Source organism: Oratosquilla oratoria, chromosome 21 (assembly GCF_046742065.1).
Source record: "Oratosquilla oratoria isolate Oo_2021 chromosome 21, ASM4674206v1, whole genome shotgun sequence".
Classification (NCBI taxonomy): Eukaryota; Metazoa; Arthropoda; class Malacostraca; order Stomatopoda; family Squillidae; genus Oratosquilla; species Oratosquilla oratoria.
This window is the reverse complement of record NC_134797.1, coordinates 16,000,041-16,014,097: the sequence shown is the minus strand read 5'-3', so window position 1 is coordinate 16,014,097 and position 14,057 is coordinate 16,000,041. Positions and strand designations below refer to the sequence as shown.

Sequence of the window (14,057 nt, the reverse complement as noted above, 5' to 3'; positions counted from 1 at the left end):
CCCAGCCTGTGAGTTTACAGTGTTTGAATAAAATAAAAAGAAGACTCAATTCTGGCAGCATCATTGCAATGCAGACGGGAACTACCAGCACACACCCTCGGCTAAAGCTGGTCAGAAGGGGACGCACACGCTTACTTAACTGTAGGCCCATTCCTAATTAGGGGCCGTGTGACTAGTTTACATGCGCCATGTACTACTGCGGACAGTAAGAAATAACACATTTGTTTTCAAAACTATGCATTAGCTAATGTAAAACAAAGTTACTAATTTAAATGTATATGTATGTATATATATATATATATATGTTTATATATATATATATATATATATATATATATGTTTATATATAATGTTCAGTTGTCCTCAACACTGCCTCCCCAGTATATAAACTCACTTCATATATTTTATTCTTGCTATCAATAGATTATTTTATTAAGAAAGGCGTTGGGGAGAGGCAGGGATTGTTGCCTCTCAAGTATATCAACTTAGTATATTTTATTCTTGCTAGCAACATGTTATTCTATTAAGAAATACGATGTGTGTTTTGGGTGGGTGGGTCGCAGGAATTGTACCGAAGGAATTTCGAATAATTTTTGAGTTCAGGGGGGCTTGGGGGGTTGGGGGGTTGGGAAGCGGGGTTATGTGGGAGGGAGTTTACCTCTAGAATTAATAAAATCGTTGGGTCTGTGACGAGGGGGGCTCAGTCGCCTGCCTCCCTTCTTCCCAGTGTGGCCATTTTTCCTCGCCGGCTCTCGTGACGCGATGATTAATGGGTCCCGACCGAGCGAGTCCTCTCCTCCTCCCTCTTATTTCGATCCCTCCTCCTCCTCCTCCTCCTCCTCCTCCCCCCCTCTTTTCTCTTCCCCTCTTCCTCTTTCTCTCCTCTTTTCTCTTTCCCTCTTCCTCTTTCTCTCCTCTTTTCTCTTCCCCTCTTCCTCTTTCTCTTTCTCTCCTCTTTTCTCTTCCCCTTTTCCTCTTTCTCTTTCTCTCCTCTTTTCTCTTCCCCTCTTCCTCTTTCTCTCATATTTTCTCTTCCCCTCTTCCTCTTTTTCCTCCTCTTCTCTTTTCTCTTCCCCTCATCCTCTTTCTCTTTCTCTCCTCTTTTCTCTTCCCGTCTTCCTCTTTCTCTTTCTCCTCTCTTTTCTCTTCCCCTCTTCCTCTTTCTCCTTCTCTCCTCTTTTCTCTTCCCCTCTTCCTCTGTCTCCTCCTCTCCTCTTTTCTATTCCCCACTTCCTCTTTCTCCTCCTCTCCTCTTTTCTCTTCCCTTCTTTCTCTTTCTAATCCTCTTCTTGTTCTTCCTCTTTTCTACACACACACACACACACACACACACACACACACACACACACACACACACACACACACACACACAAATAGTAAAAATTTATGTCAATAAATCGCACGGCCCGGATGGAATTGCAAACTGGATGCTAAAAGAATGTATAGATGAACTAATAGACAAAGTATACAAGATAGTAAACTGCTAACTCAAAGAAGGAAAAATACCGGAAGACTGGAAAAATGCCAATATTGTACCAATATATAAAAGGGGAACAAGGAAGACCCAACAGATTACAGACCGGTCTCCCTTACAAGTACAGTAGCCAGAATTTGTAAAAAAGTTATTAAAATTAGATGGACAAAACATCTGGAGGAAAACAATATACTAAACCCGAGACAATTCGGATTTAGACTGTTTCTATTCAAGACTAATATATATAATACAAGAAAGGGATGGATGGGCTGATTGTGCTTTACTGGATTTACAAAAAGCTTTTGATAAAGTACCACACACAAAATTATTAAGAAAACTGGACACCATAGGAGGGATACAAGTAAAACTATTGAAATGGACGGAGGATTTCTTGTATGAAAGAAAAATGAGAGTAGTGTTCAGAGATAAGAGTTCTATTTGGGAAGTGATTAGTGGTGTCCCACAAGGATCAGTACTGGTCCGATAATGCTATTTATGTAAATGACATGGATGGAGGTGTAGAATGGTACGTGAACTTGTTTCTAGATGGCGCAAAACTGATGAGGAAAGTAAGTACAGAAACGGACAGTGAGTCATTACAGAGAGATCTAAACAGGGTTTGGGAATGGAGTCAGAAGTGGGAAATTGACTTCAACATAAAGAAATGTAGCATAATGGAATTTGGAAAAAGTAAAGCAAAAGAATATCAGGACAATATAAAATCGGTACAAAGGAAGTAAAGAAAATGAGTTCTGAAAAAAACTGGGAGTGATTATCACAAAAGACATGACTCTTGATAAACGGATAAATAAAATTGTCTGACAAACCTACAACTTGCTAAGATCAATAAAGGTGGCCTTTACCTAATTGGACGAAGAAATGGTGAAGAAAATACTGGTCACACTGATACGGCCAAGAATGGAGTATGCAGCGGTACTATGGACTCCAGTACTAAAAAGAATATAAAGAAAATTGAAAGAACCCAAGGAGCAATAACGAAGATGGCCCCAACACTTTCATAACTGTCATATGAGGAGAGATTGTCAAAGCTGGAATTACCGACTCTGGAACAAAGAAGAGAAAGAGGTGATCTATTGACCATGTATAGAATCATGAGAGGCGTGGAGGTCCTTGATAGAGAAGACTTATAAAATTGGGATGAAGAAATACAAGAGGACATAAGAAAATAAAAAGGAACAGTTATAGAAGGGACCTGAAAAAGAACAGCTTTCCACACAGAGTGGTGGATGTCTGGAACAAATTGGACGAAACAATAGTGTGTGCAAAAACCATACATGAATTTAAGAGCAAACTAGACACTGCGAGATAAAAGACGGGACACAACGATCGTAGCTCCCTATCCCGTAAGGTACAACTAGGTAAATACACACATACATTTCCCACTCCCTCCCTCTCACTCTCCCCATCCCCCCCCCATTTCCTCCCTTCTCCCCTTCCCCTTTGCTCTCTCTCAGTGATATATCACAAATGATAATTTTGTAACTTTGTCTTTGCTGTATCTTGATAGGCTTTTGTCGTAGTCTCATTTGACCACATGTAACTCGCTGTAGGCATTATTGCCAGAATATTTTTATGGACAAATGTGTACTTAAGCTGTTTTATGTTATCCTTTTATATTCAATTTTATTTACCTGTTAGACAACATTACCAACCATTTAGTTGTTTTTACGTACTTTTTGTGTTTGCTTTTGTTTATTGTGTCAATATTCGACCTCATTATGTTTTATTTTACCCTTTTTATTCAATTTTATTCATCTGTTAGACAACATAAACCATTTAGTTGTTTTTACTTTTTTTATATATATATATATATTTTTTGGTCAATATTTGATCTCAATATGGACCAGAAGATACCGAACAGTTCTGCCATAACCCATTGAAACACATTAAAACATAGTGAAACCCATTCCAGCCTTTTCGTCTGTGTACTTAACCAACCCGTCCCCCGTTTTCTGTTGCAGGCGCGCGCGCACGGCCCAAGAACAAACTACGACGTAGCGATGCTCCAGTTCGAGCAACTCATCGCCAACAAGAACTTCCTCCTGGCCTTCATCGACACCCTCGAGTCACAGAAATCCTTCAATATTCGAGACAAGTGAGTTTGGTCGAGAGAATGAGGAAGAGGTAGGGGAGGTGGGGGGGAAGGGAAGGGAAGGGAGGGACTCCCTCGGAATTAGGGAGGTGGGGGAAGGGAAGGGAGGGACTCCGTCGGAATTAGGGAGGTGGGGGAAAGGGAAGGGAAGGGAAGGGATGGACTCCGTCGGAATTAGGGAGGTGTGGGGAAGGGAAGGTAAGTGAAGGGAAGAGGGAGACTCCCTCGGAATTAGGGAGGTGGGGGGAAGGGAAGGGAAGGGAGGGACTCCCTCGGAATTAGGGAGGTGGGGGGAAGGGAAGGGAAGGGAGGGACTCCCTCGGAATTAGGGAGGTGGGGGGAAGGGAAGGGAAGGGAAGGGAAGAGACTCTCTCGGAATTGGAGATGGAGAAAGAGAAATGGCGAAAATCAAACAAGGAATCGGAGGTACTGCTTTGAACTATTTATGAGCAAAAGCTTCGTTTCGTTTAATAGCAAACCGTCAAGATTAGCCATTTCAGTTTTGGTATTGTATATAATAATTTCTATTCTGCCTGTCGCCAGACAATTTTATTCAATTGAGGAGATGGATATCCAGCCAAAAGGGACTTCGATTTAATCCACCAAGTGCAAAAGGTCTCGTATTTGAATAAAACCGCTTGACGGCAGCATTAATAGATTAGTCATTTTCTTCATTCAGAAACTTCAAGTTATGCCTCTAGATGAACGGAAGCTTCTGTCATGTAAAAAGTACAAAGAAAATAAATTCATAAGGGGAGTGTAGGGGAGCATATGAAGGTGGATGGATGTTCATTTATCACGTACTGTTGGAGAAGGCGATGGCGTAACGGAGAAGAGGTGTTGGAGGGAGAAAATATTGGAAAAAATTCCCTCCACAATCTTCTCTCTCTCACCCTTCCCAAGTACCACAGTACCTCCCCCACCCTCCCTACCCCTTCCTCCTCTTCCTCTCTCCTCCTCCTTCCCCTCCCTCCTCCTCCTCCTCCTCCTCTTCCTTCTCCCTCCTCCTCACTCCTCCTCACTCCTCCTCCTTCTCCTCCCTCCTCCCTTTCCCTTCCTCCCTCCTCCTTTCCCCCCTTCGTCCTCTTCCCTTATTCCACTCCTTCTCCCTTCCCTATTACTATGCCCCTTTTTCTCTCAGCATCTCTTTCTCTTCCTCCTCTCCCATACCTTTGCCTCCCCTTTCCTCCCCATCACCTCCCTTTCCTTCACGTCCCTTCTCCCCTCCCCCGCCGCAGTTGTAGTATGGTGAAGAGGTATAGGCAGGAGGGGAAGTAGGTAGAGAAGAGGGAATATGTAGAATGTGGAGAAAGGGAGGATGAGGAGGGAAGGGGGCATGGGGAGGAGGAGGAGGAGGAGGAGAGGGGACGGAGGAGGAAGAGGGAAGAGGACGGGGGACGAGGAGGAGGGGAAGGAGGGAAGGGCGGAGGAGGAAGAAGAGGAAAGAGGACGTGGAGGAGGAGGAAGATGGAAGGAGATGGGGACGAGGAGGAGGGGAAGGGGGAGGGGAAGGAGGGAAGGGCGGAGGAGGAAGAAGAGGAAAGAGGACGGGGAGGAGGAGGAAAATGGAAGGGGACGGGGAGGAGGAGGGAGGGAGGAAGGTGACGGTAGAGTTGTGGAGGTGGAGAGTAAAGATTGAGGAAAGGTGACGAGTAGAGTGTGACGCGTTTTAGGGTGGATGAGGAGAGGGGGAGGAAAGAGGAGGGTAGGGGGGGAAGAGGAGGAAGGGTGGGGGGGATAATGCCAGGGGAAAACGGGGCCTTGACGAGAGGATGAAGTGATTATTTTTATCGGGGGGGAAGGGGGGAGGGGGAATGTTCCATCTTGCTAATGGCTTCAAGTGGGCTATCGGCACGGTATAGGGGGAGGGGGTGAAGGGGGGATGGGGAGGGGGGTTAGCAGATGAGAAATAGATATAGCACAGTCTTGATACAAGGTAACACCTTTTGATAACTAGGGACTAGATTAAATTTCATTTCCTCCCTCTCTCTCTCTCTCTCTCTCTCTCTCTGCCTCTTTCTCTCTCTCTCTCTCTCTGCCTCTTTCTCTCTCTCTCTCTCACTCTCACTCTCTATATATATATATATATATATATATATATATATATATATATATATATATATACACACACACACACACACACACTGAATGGTCCCCAGTGCAGATATTAATCTTTTTTCAACCACATTAACTTTTTCACTTTAATTCCATGTCATCACGATCGAGACTGACAATGCGCTCGACGGAGACATATGCGGAAACTGATACGTAGTGAAGCCAAGGACTCGAACTCAGCTCCGTAGTACCAAGTGAACAGTGACTCTAACCACTGCGCCATCAAGAGAGATATAAGTTGAGCACAGTTTCTTATATTTGTATGCTCGAGGTTGGGAAAAAAAAAAGAAGAAGAAAAAAAAAATATATATATATATATATATAATGGCGTTTTGCATTGTTAGGACTGTTCCGTGTTGACAGTAAAACTCGTTTCGCGAATTAATCAAATTGATGTTGGGGCTGTTCCTTGTATATACCTTATAAAGTCGGAGAGGGCTTTTGCAGTGCCGAGGCCATTCCTTGTTGGTAAAACTTGGCGTCGCGAATTTATTGCATTGGCGGTGGGGGCCGTTCTTTAATATTTATGAGCCGCGATTAGGTTAAAAGGTCCTCCGAGATGAGGAGATTCTTTGAGCCGAATTCTCAGATGAGCCCTGGGGCTCGTTGGCTCATCCTTCGAGTTCTGAAGACTTCCCCCCTTCATCGTCTTCTTGTTTTTAAACATCGCAATGAATTCAGAATTTCATTGGAACTCTTCTCCTCTCGCCCTCGTCGCCCTATTTTTTAACTCAATTAATTCACAAGATGATGATGGTGGTCTTGGCTTTGACCTTGTCCTCGATCTTCCCACCCCCACCCCTCACCCCCACCCTCCTCCATATCACACACTCAAGCTTTTTTTGGCCTCCTCTTCCTCCTCCTCCTTCTTCTCCTCTTCTTTCTCCTCCTTCTCCTCCTCCTTCTTCTCCTCCTCCTTCTTCTCCTCTTCTTCCTCCTACTCCTTCTCCTCCTTCTCTTTCTTCTTCTCTTCTTCCTCCTCCTCTTTCTCCTTCTCCTCCTTCTCGTTCTCCTCCTCCTCCTCCTCCTCTTTCTCCTTCCTCCTACTCCTCTTCCTCCTCCTCCTCTTTCTCCTCCTACTCTTTCTCCTCCTACTCCTTCTTCTTCTCTTTCTCCTCCTACTCCTTCTTCTCCTTCTTCTTCTTCTTCTTCCTCCTCCTCCTCCTCCTCCTCCTCCTCCTCCTCCTCCTCCTCCTCCTCCTCCTCTTTCTCCTCCTCCTCCTCCTCCTCTTTCTCCTACTCCTCCTCCTCCTCATATTTGCCCGTCTCCGTTTCCTTTCGTCCTCTATCCTTTCCTCCTTTTCCTTTTTCTTGACAGGTTTTGACATCCCTCCCTCCTTCCGTTTTCTAATGCTTCGTCGTCTTTATTCCTCCTTAACACTCCCATCCAGCTTCCTCCATAACCTCTCTCTTAAGCTCCCCACCCCGCTCCACCCCACTCCACCCTAACCTCTCCTGTCACTCCATACCCCTCCTTGCCCCATCTCCTCCTCCTGCTCCCTCTCCTCTCTCCATCTTCCACATCTCCACCCTCCACATTCCTTCCCCCTTCTCCACATTTCCTCCTCTATCCTCCATATCTCCACCTTTAACATGCCCTCCTCCATACTCCACATTTCCCCTCCATACTCCAGATTCCATCCATCCTCCACATTTTCTCCTCTATCCTCCACATCTCCACCCTCCACATGATCTCCTCCATGTTCCACCTTTCCCCTCTATCCTCCAGATTCCCTCCATATTTCCCCCCACATTCCTTTCCCCGTTTTCCACATTTCCTCCTCTATCCTCCACATCTCCACCCTCCACATGCCCTCCTCCATCCTCCACCTTTCCCCTCCATCCTCCAGATTCCCTCCATTCCCTACATTGCACTCCACATCCCCCTCCATCTTTTCTCCCACCGGAGCGCGTTTCCCTCTAATCTCACACATTGTGGTTCTTCTTCCTCCTTCAGGGTCAACGTGGCATCACTCCTGACGGTGCTGCTGATGGGCCGCATGGAGTACCTGACGGAGGTGCTGCGGTGCCTCCTCCTGCGGCTAATCTCGGCCGCAGCCGCAACCAAACACCCGCAGCTGATGCTCCGCAGGACTGAGAGCGTGGTCGAGAAGATGCTAACCAACTGGATGGCCGTTTGCATGTACAGTTACCTGAAGGTAAGTGGGTGCATTGTAACGTAAGGTCTATGTGCCGTGAGTGGTTGCCTTATAGGGGACGTGAGGCCCGTGTACCGTGAGTGACCGCTTTTTAGGGAACGTAAGGTCTGTGTGCCGTGAGTGGTTGCCTTTTAGGGAACGTGAGGTCTGTGTGCCGTGAGTGGCCGCTTTTTAGGGAACGTAAGGTCTGGGTGTCAATTATTGTGAATTCTTTACATGTGTCAGCATTTGATGCATTTCGCTTGGGGCAAGAGGCTGTCTGTGGACAAGAAGCCATCTACAGGTTTTATTCAACCCCGGAGACAGACTCGGGACTGGAGTCTCGATCAATCGAGACCCAATTTGATCTCGAATTTCCTCACCTCCCATCTGAATAAAATCGTCTTTTTTTTTTTTTTTTGTATCGGAGAGGTCAGAAGATGAAAGTACTGAGGGGAAACAAGGGGAGAAAGCAAGAAAGGTGAGGGGAATGGGGAAGGGAAGAGGATGGGGGGGAGGAGAGAGGGAAAGGAGGAATGTATGAAAAACTGAAATGTACGGATTAATTAACCTCTGAGGCAGGTTTGTATATATCCTACTTATGGTAATGTTAAAGTCAAAGTTAATTAGAATTTCCCCCTGCAAAAGAGAGAATTAACGGAGTTTTGAAGGTTAAAAACGTTGGTTAATTGCTTTGGATTTAAGTGTGTTTGCAGTTACTTGCTGAAGCTCGGAACGATGTTTCTTTTCTTTTTTTTTTAATCTGCTCCCGTTAATGCACGTGTACCCAATTCAGATTCGTTATCGTTTGATTATGTTGGAAATTATGCAAAGAAAATGAACACGTGAACACGGTCAAGCGCGAGCAATCAAGAGAGCAAGTCGCACAGAGAGGGGAGAGAGAGCGATATATGTATAGAGAGAGAGAGAGAGAAGGTTGCGTGATATAGAGATTGTATGAGGAAGAGATTGCATGAAAGGGATTGTGTGTGTGTAAGAGAGAGAGAGAGAGAGAGAGAGAGAGAGAGAGAGAGAGAGAGAGAGAGTGAGAGAGAGAGAGAGAGAGAGAGGGAGATTACTGGATATATATCAATGTCTAACATTCATTCATCGCCCCTCCTTCTTCAGGAACATTCCGGCACATCGCTCTTCCTCCTGTTCAAGGCGATCAAGCATCAAGTGGAGAAAGGCCCCGTGGACGCCCTAACCCACGACGCCCGCTACGCCCTCGCTGAGGAAAAACTCCTTCGGGAGCAGGTCGAGAGTAACCCAGTGGTGAGTACTCCTGCAGGTGACGACGGAGACGATGACGAAGGTGACGACGATGACGATGACGACGATGACGATGACGACGATGTGGGCAGTGGTGGTGGACAGGATGATGCGGAGGGGGACATTTTTCTGAAATGTTGATAAGGTTTAGATGTTTTGTTCTGTACAACGACAGACTGGTCTTTAATCAGCTGGGAGTACCAGTTCCAGTTAGGAAAGGGTTTGGAGTCACTCTCGGGATTCCATACTTTAGGGTGATTAGAACCGTGAGGCGTGAACCAGAATAATGTTAATGAAGTACATGAAAGGGTTCGAAGGCGTTGAATGGAGGGTAAAGTGGAGGAGGAGGTAGAAGATATAGAAATGGAAATTATGTATTTGGCAATGAAGAAGATTGTTTTGGAAAATGATATTATGAAATGGAGATAGGGGAAGGGGGAACGGGTGTAGGTAAAGGGTCGTTGTAGACGAAAAGGAGATTAGATAATGGGTGGAAAGGAGGAGTTGATGATTGAAGTAAAAGGGAGGAAGTGGAGAAAGAAAGGGAGGATGAGAAGGTGAAAGAAGGGGAAAGGAACGATGAGGGAGAAAGGGAAGATTATATAGAAGAATAAATAAAGAGATTAAAGAGGTAGAAGAAGAGTAAGAGGAAAAGATGTAGGAGGAGAAGGAAGATAGGCTCTCTCTCTTTTTTTCTTCTTCCTTTTATTTATTTATTTATCTATTTATTTGCGTAGGAAACCCGCAGACGTTCTGTCCACCTCTCGCCGCATCGCAGCCCTTAACGGAATGACATTTGCTACCTTTACTATATATTCACTTTAATGTTACAATTATATATATATATATATATTCACTTTTAGTGTAATAGTTGCACCACTCTCATGCATTAGTAATTCAGTGTTCTATTCTGATTGTCACCTAGTTTATTCCTGTCATCGGTTCACGATAGATCCTAGATAGATGTTGATTGGACAACTCACCTGTAATCCCGCCCCCCTTTTAAATCCCCCCCCGTCCCCCCCAACTCACAAGCCCCCTTTCCTCCCCCTCATCAGAGCGGCTAGTTAGCATGGGATGCTGCTAAATCTCTCGTAGCCATGGTGACCAGGGAGATGATAGTCTTCTACTGATGTCAAGGATGCTGCCAACAGTGACAGACTTCATCTTAATGCTTTAGGGGGGTCATCAGCTTACTGCCTAAAGAATATTGCTCACAGGACCCCCCCGGGTATTGCTTAGGGCCTCACGGGTATTGCTTAAGGGGCTCACGGGTATTGCTTAAAGGTTTTCGGGATGTTTCTTCAGGATCCTGGGATATTGCTTAGGGCCTTTGCGGGTTATAGCTCATAGGTCCACGGGTATTTCTCATGGGCCGTCTAATATTGCTTACGAGTTGCGGTAATTGCTTCAGGGGTCCTTCAGGTGTTACCCAGGGATCCGCACATGTGTTGCTCACGGGTCCTTAGCTTTTATCTCCTGTGACCCCATCTTTCTCGCCGCTCGTAGGGTCCAGCGCAACTTAATACCTTTAGGGTCCCTCGCCTTTCGTCTGGGGACCCTAAGTAACCACTATGAAAAAGTAAACTAACGAAGCAGAGCGCTTTCGTGTAATTACATCTTCAGTGCTGATACAAAGAAGGAATTATCTTTGTATCAGCACTGAAGATGTAATTATACGAAAGCGCTCTGCTTCGTTAGTTTACTTTTTCCTAGTGGTTACTTACTCATTTGTGAACACACGTTCCTAGTGTTTTTATTGTATATATACAGTATATATATATATATATATATATATATATGTATATATATATATATATATATATATATATATATACATATATATGTATGTATATATGTATGTATGTATGACTTATTTAGGAAGTCTTGCTGCTGGTGATTGACATATATTTTTTAACTTTCCATCCTTGACTACGTACCTTAAACGTTATATAACAGCATATATGCTTTTAGTCCCCATAGGGGAAGGTATCGTAGTGAAGTCGTTTACGATGTCGTAATTAGCGACCTCTTAGAGGTTTTGTTCTGACCCACGCCTGTCGTTTTTATCCAATTTATGGGATGTCACAGCTGGGAAGTCTTCCTACGTCTTCTGGACTTGGATCCAGGGAGCACGTCGTAATTTAAAACGTCTGATTTACAATGTCGTAACTTGCAACGTCATAACGTACGTCTTAACTTGCAACATCGTAACTTATAGCGTCATAATTTTGCATCGTCGTAACTTGCAACGTCATAACGTGCGTCTTAACTTGCAACGTCGTAACTTACAGCATCATAATTTTGTATCGTCGTAATTTACCGTCGTAGCTTGGATTGACGTAACTTGCAATGTCGTAACTTACATTGTATTTTGCAACATCGTAACTTACAGCGTCATAATTTTGCATCGTCGTAATTCACCGTCATAGCTTGCATTGACGTAACTTGCAATGTAACTTACGTTGTATTTTGCAACATCGTAACTTACAGCGTCATAATTTTGCATCGTCGTAATTCATCGTCATAGCTTGCATTGACGTAACTTGCAATGTAACTTACGTTGTATTTTGCAACATCGTAACTTACAGCGTCATAATTTTGCATCGTCGTAATTTACCGTCGTCGCTTCCATTGACGTAACTTGCAATGTCGTAACTTACGTCGTATTTTGCAACATCGTAACTTTCAGCGATGTATGATAAGGTACCTACAGCTGTTGTACTTCTCGACTAGGTGCTGTGGCAGTCACAACACCTTAAAATCAAACAAAATTGACGAGCACCACATTCTTGACGTCAACACACTTGGGCGTAAATAGCGCCCGGAAGATCATGTTGGTTGTAAACTACAACCTGAGAGTAATGTCAGACAGTGTGTACAGGACATCCATCTTGATCCGGGTACTGATACTAACCTTGTTATAGAAAATGGGATTTGGGTTGTAATCTTATCAGATCCGTTTGATGCGGTTATGAGAAAAAAAGGGGAGGGTAGTACTCGACTCTGCCATTTTGGAAAGGCCTCACGCTAACCACTTCGACCCGGTGGTGTCCCTGGGCTGCCGCCTGACGATTTTATTCAGGTGGTCATGGTTGTTCGAGCACTTTTTTTTTTTCGATATATTTCGTACCCAGGTAATCGACTTCATTGTTCCAGATGCAAATAAATGAAAGAATAAATAGATACATGAATAAATGAATAAATGAAGTTCTGATATATCTCCTCGGGTGTATCAATAGCGATCCAATTATACAGGTCTGCTCCAGTTCCACACGAAATCTGTTTTTGTGTTGTGTGGGTGATTAGACTCGTGAATACTTTACCACCAAACTATTATGAGTGAACCATGCATTGGTATCACAACGTTCGGGTGATTTGGCAACAAAGGGATTGTTTACAAGGTTACTGTGAATGAAAGAAACATAAGAAGATCAGAAAAATTATAAATTTAAATATTTACACAGTGTTGCCAAATCGCTCTAACAACCCTAAGATTGAATCGAGCGGAACTGGAGGCGATTTTTATATTACACTTGTAAACAATCACAGCGTTGCCAAATCACCCAAACGACTCTTAAGCCGGGTCCACACTTGTTGCATTTCCACGTATAGTATCATCTTTGCGTACCACCTAGTCCTAGTGATACGATAAGTGCAACAGGGTATTGTACCCACTTGTTGCGTATCCGCCTGCTGTATCACTAGGTGGTACGCAAAGATGATACGATACGCGGAAATGCAACAAGTGTGGACCCGGCTCAAGACATTCATCGTGCGGAACTGGAGCGGACCGTGGCTGATTTGTACGCATTAAATGATCACGACGGGCGGTCCTGTGGAGCGTCTCGCGGCGTGGAAACCCTTGATCAAGATAAGAGGCGAAGGAGGAGGAAAAAGCGACCGCGTATCGAGATGCATAGATGATTAATCGCCGGACCATAATTAAATTACTCCTTATAAAGTCACGTGATACCTGGGTGATATATATTGGTCATTAACTTCTTCAAAACGGTAACACCTTTTCATGGATTTTTGGATCTACTAAACACAGATACTTTTTAAGTAGATGCAGGGATAAACTCTCTGAAGGGGGGAATAGGGTCCCGATCAATCGTGGCCCCTTACGTGATCTTAACTTCCCCCCCTTGGTGGCATAAAAATCACATGTCTTTAGCCAGAAAAGAATACATAAAGAATGTTTCCTTGTTGAAGGCTCTCCACGCACGGGAATCCCGACAGTCACCGCCAAGAGGACTGGATTGCCCATAGACATAGCAAGATGGACATCTGTAAAATACAGCCTCCCGACCCCGTTATAAGCCCCGCCGTGCTCCTTTCGGACCCCGTTATTAAAACTGTGAACTTCTTTTTATCCGTGTGTAGAGGTCGTAGCGTGTAAGTGCCGTGTGTATGGCAAGATATGATTCTAACCTCTACCCCACACAGATATACATATGCATAGATATGTAAATGCATATATACATGTACAAATACATATGAATGTATATGCATATATACATATGTATTTATACACACAAATGCTCGTACTAATGTATATCCATATATACATGTACATATACCTATGAATGTATATACATGAAGACATATATACATATGCGTTTGTATATTTGTATATATATGCATTTATAAGTGTACAAATGTGCATACATATATACATGTACCTACACATATGAATATACATGTATAAGTATATACACATGGATTTATATACAAAAACACGTGTAATTGTACGTAATTACATATATACCTTGGAACCAACGACGGGGACCTGCAAGACAGGCGTCAGAGAGGTTCATCTCCCCGCCGCCCCTCTTCAAAACCCATCAACACCTTCACCTCCTTCTGGAGGTACGGACCCTAGGGGCTGACACTTGGTTCCCTGACAGGGCTTATGATCTTTCTCCTTCCCCATTTCTTCCTC

At 44.2% G+C, this 14,057-nt stretch overlaps 1 protein-coding gene across 1 annotated transcript in view; it reads left to right on the top strand.

Moving 5' to 3' along the window:
- LOC143037023 (plexin-B-like) overlaps positions 1-14,057 on the top strand; it is a 264,227-nt gene that overhangs the window by 207,090 nt on the left and 43,080 nt on the right. Inside the window, exons 8-10 of the mRNA XM_076205126.1 lie at positions 3,457-3,590; positions 7,660-7,861; positions 8,969-9,115. Of these exons, the coding sequence (XP_076061241.1) occupies positions 3,457-3,590; positions 7,660-7,861; positions 8,969-9,115 (483 nt within the window). The remainder of the gene's footprint in view (positions 1-3,456; positions 3,591-7,659; positions 7,862-8,968; positions 9,116-14,057) is intronic.